Below are 19,799 nucleotides of genomic sequence, written 5' to 3'. Positions count from 1 at the left end.
AAACACACATCATATTCACTTGTGTATGGGTTTATGTGCACAAATATATTGCACATGTGGGAGATGTCAGGTGTCCTCCCCTGAGATTCTTTCACCCTATTTAGGATTTTTTTTTTTTTTTAAGTCATTTGCACATCAAGATCACCAGTTAGCTGGGCTGGCCAGCTTTTGAGATCTGAGCCTGCCTAACTCTGCCTTCCCAGGACTGAGGCTACAGACGTGTGCAGCCATGGCTGGAGTACTAGGGACTGACCTCAGGTTCTCTTGCTTTTGAAGCAAGTGTGTCACTGACGGAGCCATCTCCCCAGCTGCTGTCTGTCTTTCTGAACAGGATTTCTTTTATCTCCATTTTCTGCGGTCTGACCTGTGCTGACCATTCTCTGGAAGGCTGGGATGTCCCATCTGGGGCCATTTTTATCACTTGCAAATTTGTCAACCTCACTGAAATGAAGACATCGCTTTCTCTTGCCATGTATGCAGAGCTCTGGGCAAACATCCCTGGAAGAAGGGGGAAGGGGGGACGGATGGCTGTCTTCCATCTCATTTGAGATGGGGTAATTACTCTGTTTTCTTGAAGAATAAAAATCACTTTCTAGATGAAGGGTTTGAGGTTCTGATGAAGGGCTGAGTAGCTGTAGTTCTGGGGCCGTAAGGAAGAACCTGGGTGTATTCCGAGAAGGTGTCAAAAGAGCATCAGGGCCAAGCTACTAGGAGGCTGGCTTGAGTCTTCCATTCACCATACGAAGGAAAGACCCAGGGTGGAGATGAAGGTGGACAGGCCCAGTGTGAAGCCTACCTTCACTGATGGGGGTTTACGGGGCAGGGGACAGGAGGGATAATGGGTGAAACAGCTACTGTTAGCTGTCACCCCCCAACCATCGCTTTCGCTGGTGGTGGAGCCACGATGCTGCAGTGATGGATGACCTTCCCTCTGTCACATGACTTACATAAGTACTGATGGCTTATGTAAGTTCTAGACATCAATGTGACTTTGCCAGAAGCTGACTGAGGGGTGCGAGAGACCTAGTTCCAGCATTCTAATTTTATTTTGAGAGTGGGTCTCATTATGTAGTCCAAGCTGGCCTTGAACTCTTGATCCTCCTGTACCAGCTTATAGACTGCTGTGATTACAGGTGTGTATCAATGTGCCTGATAAATTCTTTTATTCTTTAAGTAAAGAATAAATCTATCTACCAATCTATCCAACTACTTAATATTTACTGTTTTTAAAAAATTATTTTTATTTAATTTTATGTGTGTGAATGTTTTGCCTGCATGCATATATGTATCCTATATATACCTGGTACCTGTGGAAGGCAGAAGATGGTATTGGATCCCATGGAACTGGAGTTACAGAATGCTGTGGCCACCATGTGGATGGCTGGGAAGCAGCCCAGGTCCTCTCCAAGAGTAGAGAGTGATCTAACTACTGAGGCATCTCTTCACTCCCTAGAGATTTGTTTATTTTTAATTTATGTGTATAAGTGTTTTGGCTGTATGTATGTATGTATGTATGTATGTATGTATGTATGTATGTGACCCATTTGAACTCAGTGCCTATGGAGGTCAGAAGAGGGTACTGGATGCCCTGGAACCTGAGTTACAGATGGCCGTGAGCCACTGTGTGTATGTGGGAACTGAACCCTGGTCTTTGCAAGAGCAACCACCTCTCTTAACCACCTCTCCGCCCCAAGTCTGTTCAAGATATTACTTTTCTAAAACAAATATTTTGTAATGACAATGACCTTTGATTTCATGAGGGAATCTTGTTTGTTCTTCCTTCTGCTTTGTAAAAAATAAAAGATAGGGTCTCAGGATGTAGCTCTGACAGGTCTGGAATTGACTCTATCAAGTTCTTCCATTTTGAAAACAAAAAGCGGTGCTCGGGGTTGGGACTTTGTTCAGCTGGCATGGTGCTTGCTAGCATACACAAAGCCTTGAACTCGATCCCAGCACCACATAAATCCGAGTGGCATCACTCCCCTGTAATCCCAGCACTCAGGGGCTCAGGGTTATCCTTGGCTATCTGATGGGTGTGAGGCCAGCCTGGGCTCCCTGAACCCTTGTGAATGAGGGTACAAGCAAGCTAATCGCTAGCACGCACCACTGCCACTCTGCACCCACTGCAGACATGCCTTCTTCACCAGGACTGACTGCAACTCTACACTAAGCGGAAGGAGCCCCCTTTTCCCTGAAGCTACAATAATAAAAGTAACCAATGTGCTATGATAGCTATATCGGGTGGCTTAGGGTCATGATTGTGCTAGGAACAACTGACCAAGCTCAAAGTCAGCTATAGGCAGAGAAGGAAATGCTGAGCTATGATGAGTCACAGAGGCAAGGGCTAGGGACCACTGGAGCCCGCAAAAGTGAGCTGTGAGCTAGGAAGAGCTATAATCCCAGGAGAGAGTCTGGAGAAGCTGATATGCAGCTACCAGCCCTGTGTGTGAGACTGTGTGTGGGTCTTCAGGGGACCATGCATGTGTCGAGGATCTGGGAGAGCTTAGAATTCTCGGGGAAAGGAGATGGTGAGGGCCAGCCTCAGACAGCCTCAGGACCAATTCTGTCCAGACTGCTTCCTGTAAGCCAAGGGGATTTACTTTGCGGAGCCCCAGTTTTGCTTCTGCAGATGGGGATAAGAAATCTACCTCATGGGGGCTGGAGAGAAGGCTCAGAGGTTAAGAGCACTGACTGCTCTTCCAGAGGTCCTGAGTTCAATTCCCAGCAACCACATGGTGGCTCACAACCATCTGTTATGAGATCTGGTGCCCTCTTCTGGTGTGCAGATAGACATGGAAGCAGAATGTTGTATACATAATAAATAAATCTTTAAAAAAAGAAAGAAAGAAAGAAAGAAAGAAAGAAAGAAAGAAAGAAAGAAATCTACCTCATGAAGCTGCTGGGAGAACTCCCTGAGATCCCGTAAGACTGATAAGTGTGACCAGAGAACATCCACTTAGCTCCTCCCATTCATTTTTGCTTTGAGTAACAAAAGCAGAGTAGGAGAAAGGCTGGCTAACCAATAAATTGCTGGAGCAATCAGACATTCTTGGCAAAAATGGAAACTTGACCTAAACCTCTGACCTGCAGTGACACCCACACAGGTTATTTTTGAGGATGAGGCAGGAAGAGAGACAGAGAGACAGACAGACAGGGTTAGAGATACAGCTCAGTGGTAGAGCCCCTGCCTAGAATCTCCCCAGTGAGGGGCTGGGGCGTGGCTCAGTAGTAGAGCACTTATGTAGCATTAGAGAGGTCTTGGATCAGTTTCCACAATGAAGGGGTGTGGGGTAGGGGAATCAAGGACTTAACAATGCCCAACATTAAAGCATCTGATTTATATTAGGAAAAAGAATGATAGTTTATACATCAGAAAAAGTTTTTTTTTTTTTTTTTTTTTTTTTTTTTTTTTTTTTTTAGTTAAGACTCTACAAAGAAGATTTGAAAAGAAAAACTCAAGGCTGATCATACAAAGCTCTCAAACACCGCAAAGCACTGGGTGAACTAGAGACTGGGCGAGAGGCTCACAGACATTTCACTGGAGAGGATACATAGCTGGCAGATCAGCACACAAGATGCTCAGCACTGTTGGCCCTCAGAGCAATGCAAATTAAAACGACAATGAGACAGCACGATGCACCCATCAGAATAGCTAAAATGAAAAACTGGTGACAATGCCACATGGCAGTGAGACTGTGGAGAAACTGGATCACACATATGCTGCTGCTGGGAATGTAAAACGGACTTACCACATGGTAAGCGACTGTACTGGGCACTGATCCCAGACAAATGGAAACTTATTTCTATGCAGAAATGTGTATGTTTGAACATACATGTTACATGTTCACAGACTGAATATTTATAATGGCCCAAACCCAGAAACTTGCCGAGTATCTTTATCTGGATGGATAACTTAAACTGGGTTAACCTGAAGGGACCAGCTTCTCTTTTGGCAGCCATAACGGCCGAACACGTGCTCTATGACCTTGTCTTAGTCACTAGAAAGTCAGATGCCTGCCTCGTGACAAGGAACCAATCAAAAGTTAGCTGGTGGTGCTATGCTTTATAACCCTGGGTGTGCTTTATGGACAAGCGCACAGCAATGACGCACAAAGCATAGCAACCACCCTGGGAGGGCCTATGGGCCATAAGAACCAATTAGCCACGCCTGGAGGCACACCAATCGTGAGTCTGTGCGTACCCCTAGACACTCCCCTTACACTGTCCTATAAGATCTCTCGGGAGGCCCTAGGCCTTGTCTTTTGCTAGCCATCCGCCATGGTGGGTGGGTGAAAGTCCCGAGCTAACATGGGGTTAGCTCATTAAATTACAATAAAGCCTCATGCAGTTTGCAGCAAGCTCTCGAATCCGCCTGGTGATTGGGGTGACCGCAGTTGTGGCCTGGGACCCTGGATACCTGAGCTTTCCGGGGGTCTAACAAACCCATTTTATCAATGAGCTGCACCTTCTTCAAAGCAAAAAAACCTGTAATTTTGTTTTATTTTATGAGTGCTGCCTGCATGTGTATATTTGCATCACGTATGTGCCCAGTGCCTGTGGAGGTCAGAAGAGGGTTTAGATCAGCTGGAACTGGAGTCACAGACAGTTGTGAGTTGCCATGGGGGGCAGGGAGCCGAGCCTGGGTCCTCTTCAAGAGTAGCCAGTGCTTGTAATTGCTGAGCCAGCATCCAGCTCCCTTACTTTTTATTTTTGAGGCACAGTCTCACTAAGTTGCATGGGCTGGCCTTGAACTCACTCTGTATTCCAGATTAGGTGTGAACTTTTGACCCTCCTGCTTTTACCTCTTTTAGTTTTTTTTTTTTTTTGTCTATCTTACAGAGTGGCTGGGATTGCAGGCCCTTGACAGCAGGCTCCGCCCTACCAATCTGTGACTAGCCACTTGCTGCCATTTGCAATCTTGGTCCTAACTGAGGCCCAGGTGTCACCCCAGCATGCTACACATTCCAGAATTTTCTTTGCCCCCTCCTCCATCCCGCTATTTTGCTCATTCATGCCCTTCCTCGCTGTGGCAAACTCCCACCACCCTGGACTGGACCTCCTGGGTAGAGGTGTGCTCCTCCTCCTGCTGATGGGCTCCTCAGCCATGTGATTTGTGGGACTATCTCTCCAGCACAAACAAAGGGGGACAGCAAGGACCCTGGCAACCGAGTAGGCTGAACATTCCTCCTAGCATGGACACACTGAAAGCTCCTGGGGTCCCGTGCTGAATGAGTACTGAAAAGTAGCCTCTAAGATGAACAGTGGGTTCCTCTCCCCCTTGATCTTCTAAGAAAGGCTTAGCAGCCAACAAGGTGCAGAGTGGGGGGTCTCAGAGCACCATCCAGTATAGGCCTTCCCGGACAGAAACTCAAGGGAAGCCCAGGCCTATGTGGATCAGTCCTCCTTGGGTGAGAACCTCAGTTTGGTGGACTGGTCCCTGCGCTACAGGCAAGTAGTTTTGCTTCAAATAACCTACCCGCTCCTTCCTGTCATCACTATAGACCAAGAATTTGCTACGTGTCAGACCCAGGACTCGGTGTAGGCATGGAACAGCCTAGCAAGCTCCCAGGCCTTGAAGCAAACTCAAACTCTTTTCCCTTGTGCATATGGGTATGTGCCGTGCCCGAGTGGCCGGCCTCTCTCTGTCATGTGTGGCACACTCCTGTGCCTGGCCTCTGTCTGTGTTCTTTGTCTCCTTTTTTGTCCGTTTCTCTTTTCTATCTGTCTTAACTGGGCTAAGGGAATAGCAGTTGCTTGCGACCACAGAGGGAGCTGAGGGGCAGAGCTGGGCTCTTCCTTCCTTGGGGCAGGCTTGAAGGAGGATCACAGACACTCAGGTTAGGAGTCTGGTCTCTTGTGAAGGGCTTCCTGTTGTAGAATATTATTGTAACTGGGCAAAGATGTATTACGTTTGTTTATGCAGCCGAAGATTACTTTAACTGTGTAAAGGAGTGTTACTTTTGCTCATGCCGAGTTTGTTTAATTGTAAAACATGGGTTGCATTTGTTTCACTTTGCCTGTCTAAAACACCTGATTGGTCTAATAAAAAGCTGAACGGCCAATAGCTAGGCAGAGAACTGGATAGGTAGGGCTGGCGGGCAGAGAGAATAAACAGGATAAGAAAAAAAGAAAGAAACAAAAGGAGAACAAGAGAAGAATTCAGAGGAGAACAAGGGAGACTCCCCAGGCAAGAAGCCAGGCAGCCGCCAGCCGCCCAGACAAAGAGAAGCAGTGAAAGTAAGTTATACATAACAAAGGTAAAAAGCCCTGAGGGGAAAGGTAGCCGAGGAGGAACAGGTTAATTTAGATTAAAAAGAGCTAGCCAGAAACAAGCCTGAGCTAGGCCCAGCATTCAAAACTAATAAGTCTCTGTATCATGATCAGGGAGCTGGTTGGTGGCCTGAGGAAAAAAAAAAAAAGAAAGAAAAAAGCCTGCTATAGTTTCCAGTGAGGAAAAGACTGGGTAACATGAAGAGACTACCTAGAACCCTGAAAGAGGAGGAGGCAAGTGGGGCTGGTGTGTGGCATTCAAGGGACTGCAGTGTTCCAGGGGCCTTGGTCAGTCATAGTGAGGGATAGAGGATGTCTTCTGAGGGCTCTGGGAATTCCAGGAGGGTCGGCCGGCCAAGTCAGCCTAGGTATAGGTAACCGTCTGGGCAGCTGGACCGCAATGTGGGGGAAGGGGTGGGAGGCATTCAGAATGGATGAGGCTCACAGCTCCACCTGGAGGACGGGGGATGGGGTGGGACTGTCACTGACTCACTGGGAGGCCCTGGGATACCAGAGCTGAAGACAGGCAGGAACAAGCTGGAATCAGATCTCAGGGGGCCTTGAATGCCAAATGGTCCAGTTTGGGTTTGCCCCAAAGGCAGTGGAGAGCTGTGGAGGCTTTGGGAAGATTGCGTATGCTGCCAGGTTGGCTTTGGCTTTAAGGGGGAAAGTTGGGAGTTGGATAATGCTGATGGCCTAGTTTTGATGGGTGAGAACTACAGAGATGAATGGGATGCTGGATGGCTTTGCTCCAAAAGAGTGATAGAGGTGTCCAGAAAATGGCGACCCAAATTCTCCTGCTAGGAGAGCCGGCGACAAGCTCTGCCCGATCAGCCTAGCTCTGATTTTTTTTTTTTGTTGTTGTTCTGTTTCTTTGTTCTAAATTTTAATTTGACATTGCTGATACCCTGATGGTCATCTGGTGACCTCCAGGGGTCCATAAACCCCAGAACATGGCAAATAAGATGATGAGGTCCTGAGAATAAAAGCTCAAGCAGCATCCACCAGGTGACATCATTTCAAAAGCAAGGGGAACTCTGACCTTTCCGGAGATGGCTTGTATCTTGCGTAGGTGGCAGAGCCTGGGGTGGAGAAGCTCCCAGAAGGCTGTCGGTAGGGAGGGACTCTGTCGGCCCCTGCTGGTGATGCCGTGAAAGGTGTTTCTGGGAAGCTGACAGGCCTGCCGAGACACAGGAGAGAGGAAGGAGGAAGCCATGAGAAGGCAACGGAGGCGGACAGCAGACTTCACCCTTAGGTCCAGCCAAGTTGCGCCTGGTGGGAAGGCAGGAAAGCCCGCCACTTTCTTTCCTCAGAGCCCCATGTCAGCATCTGAAGCTAGGACAGGGCCACTGCGGACAAGATGTTCCTCTGTCCTTCATTTTAGGGAAATTAAAAAAAAAAAAATAAAAAGGTTTATTTTGTGTATGAGTATCTTGCCTGTATGTATAATGTGTGTATCACATGGGTACCCAATTGCCTGCAGAGGGCGTCAGATCCCCCGGAACTGGAGTTAGAGTGGTTGAGCCACCATGTGGTGCTGGGAATCGAGCCCAGCAGATCCTCTGCAAGAACAAGAGCTTTTAACCACTTCATTACAATCTTACAGAATTTACAGGGTCTCACTACTACCTAGACCAGACTGGCATCGAACTCACAGAGATCCGCCTGCCTTGTCTTCCAAGGGCTGGGATTCAAGGCGTGTGCCACCTGCCTGACTCTCATATTCTCATATTTATTTTTTGCAGAATGGGGAGGGATGGAGGGCCACACCCCCCAGCATTTATCTGGAAATATAGGATGCACTCAAGTGAGTATCTCAGCTGGGGCTGGGGGTACATGCAAGCCTGTAATCCAAGATACTCAGAAGTCTGGAGCAGGAGCTTTTCAGTTCAAGGCTAGCCTGAACAACACAGCAAGATCCTGTTCTAAAGAAGGGAGAGAGCAAGCTGGGGATGCAGTGGTGGGGCACTTGCCTAGCATGCCAAAGGACCTAGGTTCAATCCTCAGCATCACTAAATCAAACAAAGCAGTGTAAGTTAAATACCAATGCAAAGTCCCTGAGGTGACTACCAGCCCAAGGACTCCACAGCAGCTATGACAGCCACCTGGACGGGCTTCTCCCTCGGCCTGCTTCCCTAAAGAGGCCAGTCCTACAGGGTTTGTTATTGGCCTTTGAAAAAGCCTTTACTAACCTCACACAGAGAGCTATCTGTCCCCCCACCCCCAGGGCCTGTGGGCCTGCCCAGGAGTAACGGGGGAAAGAAGAGACGCTGGACAGAGCAGAGGGATGAGAAGGGAAAATGGCCTGGCGTGGGGCACACCTTTAGTCCCAGCGCTCAGCAGGCAGAAGCAGGCGGATCTCCGAGTTCAAGGCCAGCCTGGTCTCCAGAGTGAGTTACACATACAAGCTTTGTCATAAAAACAAAACAAAACAAAAGAAACAAATAAAAAAGGTAATGACCAAGGGGAGGAGGAAGAGGAGGAACCAGGGTGGGGGAGAGAAGGGTGTGGGAAGGTTGTGGGTGAGTGGGAAGTGATGTCCTTACCTCTTGCTGTGCAGTGGCTGGGACTCTCGGAAGGGGACCATGGGTGTCTGCTTCGGGAGTCGGCTCAGGGACTGGGCATGGCCGGGAGTGGCAGGGGTGGTCCACTTGGTGGCTGGCAGAGAGTTGTGGGAGGCAGGCCCGCTCCACTGCCAGGGAGCATTGCTGCGGTAGGGGGGCCGGCCCCCAGGGGTGGTGGTTTCCGACTCCGTCTTGGGCTCCGAAGTATTCATATCATAGGTCTCTGGCCACCCCCTAGAAAAACAAGTTTATCAAGGTCTGGGCCCACTAGCATGCAGGCCTTTTGCTTGAGGGGGCCTGGCTGTCTGGTTTACGGCAGGCCAACTCCAAACCATGCGGGTTCATTTTAAAGGCAGAGTGGCCGCTTTCAAATTAGGGCCTAGAGTTTACCAGCTTAGAATCCTAGGCCAGGACCCAACACAGGGCTACAACAGCTAGACTTGAGTCCCTCTTCCTTCCTCCTAGTCTTGGCTTCTCCTGGTCCCCTCCCCTTTTCTCTTGCCCAGTCTCCTAGTCATTGGTGTCTTCAACAAACCAGCCCTCCCATCCCCCAAGCCATTCTTGGGTCAGAAAAGCCAATGTCCTCAAAATCAAAGGACAGTCTCTGCCTTGTTCCCAAGAATCTCAAATGCTGCTAGAAGAGGAGCAGGTGACCTACTTTGCAAGGTGGCAAACACACACACACACACACACACACACACACACACACACACACACACACACACACACCCTATGACACCCAGAACCCTGGAAATAGATGCAGAGCAGCCTGTGTCTGGCGGGCACACGCACCACGGTGCAGTGATCCTGCCTGGGGCTTGAGGATCCAAGCTGGGCTGGCACCTCTGCTACTGTCGTCAAAAGACACACAACATGGGAGGGATCCTGAGCTTACAGAAGGCTGAGCTCAGGAAAAAAAAACAAAACAAAACAAAACAAAAAAACACCTCTCACATGACAGGAGCTAAGCTCTGAGAGGCAGGCCCAGAACGTTGCATCTCTACAGACACTCAGGTGTGCCCGCTACAGAGCCGTGCCCGGGGACCTGAGGCTACGCTCCAGTCCAGGGCCCTGCTCAGGGTACCTCTCTGTGGCAGTATGGTAGAGCTGACGTTCAGCCGGTCCTTATGGCTGTTTGGGGGATCAGAAGCCCCCAGGCACCTGGTAGGAAACTGTAGGGACTCAACTGTCCAACAGAGCTAGCAGACAGACCAGGCTGGCGGAGGTGGAGGAAAGCCATTAATTATCCTGAGAACTGCTGTGTGCTCTCTGAGCCAGGCGGATTCCACTTCTGGATGCTAGACATGTTCATGTGACCCGCACCCAACCAATCAGAAACACCTCTCACCTCACACCGGGACTGGTGTAGCAGTGTCACAGGCTCTATCTAAGCAGTTCCCAGCAGAGCAGGGAGAGCAACCTGGTAGCCACTTCTGGACTATCTGGGGTGGGGATGGAGGAGCGTAAAGATCTATTTCTGCGGGTGTTGCTATGCCGGGGAGAACCAGTCCAGAGCTGTGCCACCTGTGGTGGGAACCTGACTGAGAATGGCAGTAATTGAGCTGAAGACCTTGAATTTTGGATCCTCCAGCTTTCATGCTGTCTGCACCCTCTTCCATGTGCCCTGAGTCTTGGAAAGGATGCTATAAGCGCCCCATCTATATCTGAGCTTTCAATAGTCGTGTATCCTCTGTACTTCAACTAGTCTGCAGTCACCGCTGACCACTGTGAAAAGCAGCTCCTGCGACCAGAGCTGACACACCACGACCTGTCCGCCTAAATGGTTATTTAGTAGACATTTTGATGGGTCCAACAGGTTCATTTAGCAAATGGCTGCAGTAGTGTCCCCAGTGGGGTCTGTGGCCTTCCAAGCCAGGTTTATATAGTAAGTGGATTCCCTCAGGGGGAGCAGGCCTCTAGTCCAACCAAAGCAACTGACTGCCCTGCCTCCACTCCACCACTTTCTGAGACTGGGTCTTTCTTCATAGGCTAGCCTCAAATTCAGCCCTCCTTCTCGAAGCCTCTCAAGTGCAGGAGTTACAATTGTGTATCTGTCCTCCCAACGTTTGTTTGTTTTTTGTTTGTTTTTCAAGACAGGGTTTCTCTGTGTACCTTTGGAGCCTGTCCTGGAACTCGCTCTTGTAGACCAGGCTGATCTGGAACTCACAGAGATCCATCTGCCTCTGTCTCCTGAGTGCTGGGATTAAAGGCGTGCGCCACCAACGCCCGGCTTCCTCCCAACATTTGTTTGTTTGATTTTCCTTTTGGTGTGTTTGTAGGGGAATCTCACTCTTTAGCCTTGGCTGTCCTGGAATTCACTATGTAGACCGGACTGGTCTGGAACTCACAGAGATTGACCTGCTTTCTGCCTCCTGAGTGCTGGGATTACAGGTAGTACACAGCTCTATGGACTTTGCCAAATAGGAAGGTGTGGAGTCTAGGCCATCTGTATTTGGTGACTTGTCATCTTTGAGATCTACAGTGCATTAAACTAACTGCAGACTGAAACGGGTGGGGTAGGGTGGGGTGGGGGGTGGGGTACATCTGTATTGAACAGGTAGGGAACCTGCTCTTGCTTTTGTTCTCTAAGTAAACAGTAGAGGGCTGGAAAGAGGCCTAGGGGGCCAGGTGCACTTGCTACTTCATCAAGAAGGCTAGAGTTCAGACCTCAGCACGAGGTCAGGTGGTTCACAAACACCTGTAACTTCAGGCTTCAAGGGCACCTGTACACACACACAGCCTATAGTAGCAGTCTTCCAGGCTTTCTGGTTAGGCTGATTTTTTTTTCCCCCTGCTGCTGCTGTTTCTGATAGGGTCTCATGGAGTCGAGGCTGTCTGTGAACTTAATACAACACAGTGGGGCCTGGCCTTGAACTCCTGACCCCAGGCATACACCCCCAGACCTGGTATATCCACTTCATGGTCTGTCTCTCCCTGCAGAACACAAATTCCACTACTCTATGCCTAGCACTGTGGATGGAGTTTGCATATAGTAGGGAGCCCAATAAATGCCTCAGGGTGTCCTGGGACAAGCTGCTTTCCCACTGTGTGTCTTCTAGGAAATGTGACTACCACAGCCCACATGGATGCCGTGGAGGTGCACCCACAGGGCTTACATTAGGGACCAGTTCCCACAAGCATTTCATTTATTCCAGCCCGCTGCCATCAGCACTGCTGTTATCACAGTGGTTTTCAACCTGTGGGTCATGACCCCTTGGCGGGTGGGGGGTGGGGTGAGGGGGGTGGGGGTGGGGGTGGGATGGGGTGGGGGGAGGGGGGGGGAGGGGGGTGGGGGGGTGGTGTTGGTTGAAATGACCCTTTCACAGGGGTCATATATATCCTGAATTTCAGATATTTACATTACAATTCATAACAGTAGCAAAATTGCAGTTGTGAAATAGCAATAAAAGCCGGGCATTGGTGGCGCACGCCTTTAATCCCAGCACTCGGGAGGCAGAGTTAGGTGGATCTGTGAGTTCGAGGCCAGCCTGGTCTCCGGAGCGAGTGCCAGGATAGGCTCCAAAGGTACACAGAGAAACCCTGTCTTGAAAAACCAAAAAAAAGAAATAGCAATAAAAATAATAATTTTATGGTTGGGGGGTCACCACAACATGAAGGATTGTATTAAAGGGTTGCAGCCTTAAGAAGGCTGAGAACCACTGGCCCCAAGGGCTTGAGCGAGTATGACAGGGAAACCTCTTGCAGTCATCTTGGCCCCTTCCCGCCTCTTAGGGCAATGCCCTTACCGTCGGGGAGTGCCGTCTTCAAAAGGCGGGATGATGACCACCTTCACGGTGACGGAGGTTCGCAGCAGGTCAATCATCTGGTCGTGGCTCAGTGTCACCACAGCCACCTTGCAGATCTCTACCAGTCGGCTGCCTTGCCGGAGGCCAGCCTGCCAGGCAAACCCATAGTCCTCCACTTCGGCCACTGTCCCATCGTACTTGACGTGGAAGCCCAGCTGCCCCAGCCCATTCCGCCGCAGGGTCATATCCACCGTCTCCCAGCCGTTGGTCATCACCTGTGGATAGCGGGTGAGATGAGTTTCAGCTGTCTGGGTCAGATTAGCCCCCTCTGAGATGGACTGACAAGCCCCATTTGCCCTCCAGGCACTACCAGGATCCCAGATGGGTGAGCATCACCAGATCCCAGTCTCTCCTGGTTTCTGGTTTCTGAAATATGCACATGCCACTCTGTGGCTGGTATCTCAGCGAGGACAGCAGCCATGGGCTGTGTTCTCCAAATACTCCTGTCTCCCTCCTTCCTCCTGCCTGAAGGGACCACACCTCTCAGCCCGCTGTAGCCAGATGTGTGAGCTGTAAGGCAAGCAGGCATGTCCTTTTGGACTAATTCCCTTTTGGTATTAATTAATTTTGTGGCTGCACGTTAGGCAAATGTCTTATCACTGAGTCAAACCTCAGCCTCTCTCACAGGTGGGTTCTAGGCAAATGCTCTTACCACTGAGTGACACCCTTAGCTGCTGCTTCTTTTTTTTTTTTTTTTTTAAGATTTATTTATTTATTATGTATACAGTGTTCTGTATGTATGCCTGCAGGCCAGAAGAGGGCACCAGATCTCATTACAGATGGTTGGGAGCCACCGTGTGGTTGCTGGGAATTGAACTCAGGACCCCTGGAACAGAAGTCAGTGCTCTTAACCTCTGAGCCATCTCTCCAGCCCCACCCTCAGCTTCTTACTGGTTGATCCTAGGCAAGTGGTCAACCACTGAGTCAGTCAGTCAGTCTCTCTCTCTCTCTCTCTCTCTCTCTCTCTCTCTCTCTCTCTCTCTCTGCGTGTGTGTGTGTGTGTGTGTGTGTGTGTGTGTGTGTGTGTGGCATACATGTGTGCATATATGTCCAGGCAGGTGTATATATAGGTCAGAGAAGGACATAGAGTGTCCTCTATGATTTTTCTGTCTTACTCCCTTGATGCTGGGTTTTTCTCTGGGCCTGGAGCTTGCTGCTTTTTAGTTAGGGTAGTGGCTAGAGAACCCTGCTGATTCGTCTGTCTCTCACCCTCCCCCCCAGTTGTAGTTAAGGTACACATGGCCAAGCCTGGCTTTTTATGTGGGATGCCAGGGATGAAACCACAGGCTTCATCCTTTTTACAAGTGTTCCTACCCCACTGAGCATTTCCCCAGCCTTCTTTGTTACTTTTACTTTTGAAGCAGGGTCTCTCGTTAAATTGCCCAGGCTGTCCTTGAACTTTGGTTCTTCTTGCCTCAGTCTCCCTCACAGCTACAACTACAGCCTGGGTGAATATCTGTCAGTGTGAGACTGTGTGAACCTTTGGATTCTGCCATCGAGACCTGTAATATTCTAGGTGTGAGGAGCTGTCTGGACCGTTGGAGGTCCGGGGCTAGAATCCAGTGGAGCAGAGTCCTTTGGTCAAACTCAGGATAGACCTGTAATGTAAGAAATAAACCTCACTGTTTTAACCACTAATATGTCCTGACATGTGTAATGATGATCCTAATTGAAGTGGGGAAAGTGTCAGGTTACGATATTGTTTTTGTTTTGTTTTTTTTTCAAGACAGGGTTTCTCTGTGTAGCTTTGGAGCCTGTCCTGGCACTTGCTCTGGAGACCAGGCTGGCCTCGAACTCACAAGAGATCTGCCTGCCTCTGACCCCCAAGTGCTGGCTCATGAGAGTCTACAGGTAACTAATGGTTGCTGGGGAAGGTAGAGATATTTTAGGTAGTGCTGTAGCCACTGACTGGCAAGTTGTTCATGATCTTATAAATAAATCCTTACCCAAGTTCTGGGAAGAAATTCTAGTTAAATTTATCAGTCACCGATAAACAATCAAACAAACAAACAAAAAACCCCAAACAAACAAGGTCATTGAGATGGCTCAGTGGATAAAGGCGCTTGCTGAGCAAGCCTGGTACCCGAGTTCAATCTCCAGAACCCATGTAAGGTGGGAGAAAAGACTTCACCAAGTTGTTCTCTCACCTGCATGTACGATACCACCCTACATACATGCATCCCACATCATGTACATGTACACAAGAATGAGAAGCAGAGATTTTTAAAATGAAAAAAAAAAAAACAAAAAAACTAAAACAAAAGATGACCGTAGCCAGCTATGTCTTCAAGGCAAATTATATCAAGTGCTGCCCCCCCATCTCCTAAACCGATTAAAGAGAAAGATGTGTGCAGCCCCAAATGTCCCGAGAGAGCTCATTTCACTGCTAGAGATTATGTTACTTAATGTACCCAGGAGAGGGTGGACTTCTACTCTTTTGAGTGGCAGAGTGCTTGCCCAGCCTACGGGAGACTTTGGATTCACTCCCCAGAACACATGTTTTATGTAACGAACTAAGTGTTCATACACACCCACAGACACGTATCCAAATCAATCATACTCTGTTTATTTTGAGACAAAAGTCTTGTTGTGTAGCTTAGGCCTGCCTCAAATTTGCCATTCTCCTTTGATTGCCTAAGTCCGAGGATGACAGGTGAGTGCCACCATACCTAGTTAAACTGGTAACACATTTTTATAGGGAAGGAATGGTTGTGAGCCACCATGTGGTTGCTGGGAATTGAACTCGAGACCTCTGGAAGAACAGTCAGTGCTCTTAACCTCTGAGCCATCTCTCCAGCCTGTTATGGATGGTTTTAAGCCATTATGTGGGTGCTGAGACTTGAACTCAAGTCCTCTACTAGACCAGCAAGTACTCATAACAGCTGAGCCATCTCTCCAAATTAGTGCTTACACTGTTGAAAATGGTTATCAAGAGGAGTTGTGTGGTGACCTGGATAGTTTTCGTCAACTTGACACAAGTTAGAGTTATCTGGGAAGATGAACTTCAAATAGGAAAATGCCTCTATTAGGTTGCCTATAGGTCAACCCATAGGACATTTTATTTATTGCTATGGGCGGGTCCAGCCCACTGTGGGTGGGGCCACCTCTGTGCAGGTGGTCCTGGGCTGTAGAAGAAAGCAGGCTGAGCAAGCCTTGGGGAGCAAGCCAGGAAGCAGTGTTCCTCCGTGTCCCTGCTTCAGTTTCCCCATGCCAGGTTCCTGCCCTGAGCTCCCGCCTTGGCTTCTGATGACGGATGTAACCTTTCCTCCCCAGGTTGCTTTTGGTCATGGTGCTTTATCACAAGAGAAACCCTGACTAATACAGGTGGCAAATCCAAATACCACCCAAATTGCTGCTGTGGTCCTGATTTGGACTGTGAAGATCTGGGAAGGGAGGGAAACATGTGTGCCTAAAACTAAGTGCCACCAGACAGCGCCCAGCCTTCGTTGCTGGGGATGCACTTTGCCGCTTGCTTCATAGAATTGGAATTGACCCCGGGGCTGGCAAATGCTTAGCCATAGCTGCACCACCAATCTGCATTTCAAAACACTTCATTTTTTCATGCCCGATTGCTACCGGTGGAGCTCTTGAATGAGATGCTCAGTACCCTAGTAAAAGAGGCCCAGAGTGGCTGGGGGGGGTGTCGTGGCTCACACCTTTAATCTCGGCACTGGGAGGCAGAGCCAGGTGATCCCTGAGTTCAGGGCCAGCTTGTTCTACAGAGAGAGTTTCAGGACAGCCAGGGCTGGGTAGAAACCCTGTCTTAAAAAACAATAAACGGGGGCTGGAGAGACGGCTCAGAGGTTAAGAGCACTGGCTGCTCTTTCCAGAGGTCCTGAGTTCAATTCCCAGCAGCCACAAGGTGGCTCACAACCATCCGTTATGAGATCTGGTGCCCTCTTCTGGTCTGCAGAGATACATGCAGACAGAATACTGTATACATAATAAATAAATAAGTAAATATTTAAAAAAAGAAAAACAACAAACACTCCAATAAATAAATAAATAAATAAATAAATAAATAAATAAATAAATAAAAGTTCCAAAGTGTTCACACTCTGACCTGTGTGAGGGAACAGTAAGAGGTCTCCATCTATAAAAAGCCTTTCTGGCCTCCAATGAGGCAGCAAGACACGGAGGCAGCCCCTTACTAGGACAGGAACCTGCTGAGCTTTGACCCGGGCATCCCAGCCTCTTGCCCTGTGAGCAGTACAACTCTGCTGTCAAAAGCACACAGGTACAGCACACTCACTTGTTCCGTGGCTGGGGAAGCGGTGGTGCTGCTGGCTGCAGGTGCCCCTGGACGGCAGTGCCAGCATCTATGCAGCCTGGCTCTCCACTTCTGAATGAGGCAGCCCTCTTCCTTACTGCTCTAGTTCCAGTTTAAAAGCCACCTCTGCAGGGCAGGTGTCCCCACAAGCTGTCTGTAACCCATGGGGGCTGTGTCATTGATGGCTGTCACACTTGTGCTCCACAGGGAGGACATCCCCTTGGCCTACCTTACAGATGGCTGTGAGCCACCATGTGGTTGCTGGGAATTGAACTCAGGATCTCTGGAAGACCAGCCAGTGCTCTTAACCTCTGAGCCATCTCTCCAGCCCTAGACTTCCCTGGATTTTTAAGAGAAGCAAAAATAACCCAGAACAAAATATCTAAAGAAGAATCAACTGGAACTCCTTGGATGGTGAGCACGTAACACGAAAGCACATGGCAGATGGTAGCAAACGGTGTGGGCTTACTGGCAGGGTTTGCAATCTAGATAACAAGACCTCAGGTGACAAGCCACCAAAGGCCTGCAGGCAGGGAGGGACTACACCACGGGACAAGCAAAGTTTCAGTCAGAAGGCACAGGCAGTTTAAAGGCCCTGAGGTTGGACACCTGCACCTAGCGGGATCAGCAAGGAAGGAGCACACAGGCCCCCACCATGAGAAGGCCTCTGCCTTTCACTCAGGGTAAGCTAAGGGTTGGAATACAGAACTCAGGGGATCAGATCCCCAGATTAAGAACAGATCACAGTGAAACAATGGTGGCGTCAAGGGAGATTGTGTGTGTGTGTGTGTGTGTGTGTGTGTGTGTGTGTGTGTGTGTGTGTGTACACCCTGCGCACATGTGTGTGCAGGCTCCTGCAATAATTTGGGAGAGCCCAGGCATGGTGACATAGTCAGTCAATCTCTGCATTCCCGAAGCTGAGGTACAAGACCACAGCTTCAGCAAATCCTAGTGGCGCACACCTTTAATCCTAACAGAGAGAGGCAGAGGCAGGCAGACCTCTGAGTTCAAGGCCAGCCTGGTCTCTACAAAGTGAGTTCCAGGATGTCCAGGACTCCACCCTGTCTCGAATCACCCCTGCCCCTTCCTAAAGAAGACTGCAGCTTCAAAGCTATCCTGGGCTACATGGTGAGAGCATGCTGTAACTCCCCTCCCCCAAACCCAGAGCCCTGGGCAGCTTGCAGGGGAGGAGGCATGGGAGTGGGAGAAGCAGCTGGAGGCTGCCTGAAGGTGGCACTGACAGATGGGGTGTGGATATGAGAACCGGGGGTGGTGGTGGTGGTGGTGGTGGTGGTGTGCCTGGCTGGCTGGTTCCAAGTGCCCTGACCTCCACAGACTTGGCCTTTACTGAGTCAGGGAACAAGGAAGCATGGGAGAAACCCCAGCTTGCAGTCACCGTGTGAAGTTTTTCGGGGTCACTTGGGTAGTCCTGGGAAGATTCTGAGGAAACAGCTAGAGACCAGTCTTGTGTTCGGATCTAGGCTGTCAAGTGAGAACAACTTGGAATCAGACCACAGTTCTGCTACCCACAGGCTATCCGGGCTCACGTGAGTTTCTGTTGCTTTCTGAGCCTCAGCTTCAGCTATCAAATGGAAACGAGAATAGCATTGGAGTCTGTGAGGACATAACTCACAAACCTCACTAATCAGCATTTGCTGAATGCCTACTGTATGCCAACCCAGTCCTAAGTCAACGAGATCAGGACGGGATCAAACAGATGGAGACCCCAGGGTTCAAGCCTCACCTTACCCCACCCAAGTGCTAACCAGGACCAACCCTGCTTAGCTTCCCAGCAACTGTGAGATCTGGCACATTCAGAATGGCAGAGCTGTGAACCAGACCTCACTTTATAGCACAGCACTGAAACACTGGCCACAGTGGTTTCACCAAGATGCAGGAATTGTGAAGTCAGGGGAGCCAAGAGCAGGGGTTTATCCAATCCCACCTGAATTTAAGGGAGTGAAAAGACCTTCAAGGGCTCGAGGACAGCTACCTCCCAATCACAGTGCTACTGGGAGAGGTCACAGCCAACAGTCAAGCAAGCTTGCCTCAGCAACGTAAGTCACGGAACCTTTAAAACTTTTGTTATCAGCTGGGCAGTGGTGGCGTACACTTTCAATCCCAGCACTCTGGAGGCAGATGAGTTCCGGGCCAGCCTGGTCTAAAGAGTGAGTTCCAGGACAGCCAGGGCTACACAGAGAGACCCTGTCTCAGAAAACAAAAATAAACCAAACACCAACCAAAAAACCCCACAAATAACATATTATATATACAATGTATATATAATAAAATGAAATAAAACTTGCATATTATATAGGATTTTTTTTTTAAATACTGGAGACTGAACTGAGGACCTCACAGTGCTGGGCAAGTGCTTTCCCACCAAGCTCCTGCCCTAGCCTTGACACGAGATCACTACTGTTTCTGTTTTCCAGCAGAGGAAACTGAGGCATTATGACAGTTACTGTTGCTTGCCAACTTGACAGAATCCAGAATCCCGGGGGAGAAGAAGAGCCTCTGGGCTTACTTGTAGGTCGGGTTGTGACGAAGCTAAGTAAGGTGGGAGGACGTGCCTACTGTGGGTGACACCATTCCCCGGGCTTGGACCCTGGACTATACACAGTGGAGAAAGTGAGCTAAGTACTAGCAAGCATCTGTTACTCTCTGCCATGACGGATCCCTCAATCTCTTGTCACTGTGACTTCTCTGCCATGACGGACTGTAACCTAGGGCTGTCAGTCAAGTGTGTCTGGCAGTCACACGGTCAGAAAATGGCAACACTGGGGATGTGGAGCCAGATCTCTGGTCTCTAGACCCTGTACTCTTTTTTATTGTTGTTGCTTTGCTTGTTTTCCGAGACAGGGTTTCTCTGTATTGCTTTGGAGGCTG

The 19,799-nt window shown here is 49.3% G+C and overlaps 1 protein-coding gene across 4 annotated transcripts in view; it reads right to left on the bottom strand.

The window, feature by feature from the left end:
• The window catches only part of Sipa1l3 (signal induced proliferation associated 1 like 3), a 205,842-nt gene that overhangs the window by 42,965 nt on the left and 143,078 nt on the right, over positions 1–19,799 (bottom strand). For all 4 annotated transcript variants that reach the window (XM_027430581.2, XM_027430584.2, XM_035449198.1 and 1 more), the window contains 3 exons: positions 12,581–12,855; positions 8,817–9,068; positions 7,313–7,450 (listed from right to left, as the gene is read on the bottom strand). In XM_027430581.2, the coding sequence (XP_027286382.1) occupies positions 7,313–7,450; positions 8,817–9,068; positions 12,581–12,855 (665 nt within the window). The remainder of the gene's footprint in view (positions 1–7,312; positions 7,451–8,816; positions 9,069–12,580; positions 12,856–19,799) is intronic.

This window comes from Cricetulus griseus, chromosome 9 (genome assembly GCF_003668045.3).
Source record: "Cricetulus griseus strain 17A/GY chromosome 9, alternate assembly CriGri-PICRH-1.0, whole genome shotgun sequence".
NCBI classification, from domain to species: domain Eukaryota; kingdom Metazoa; phylum Chordata; class Mammalia; order Rodentia; family Cricetidae; genus Cricetulus; species Cricetulus griseus.
The sequence above is the reverse complement of the archived record's forward strand: the minus strand, read 5'-3'. Positions and strand labels throughout refer to the sequence as shown.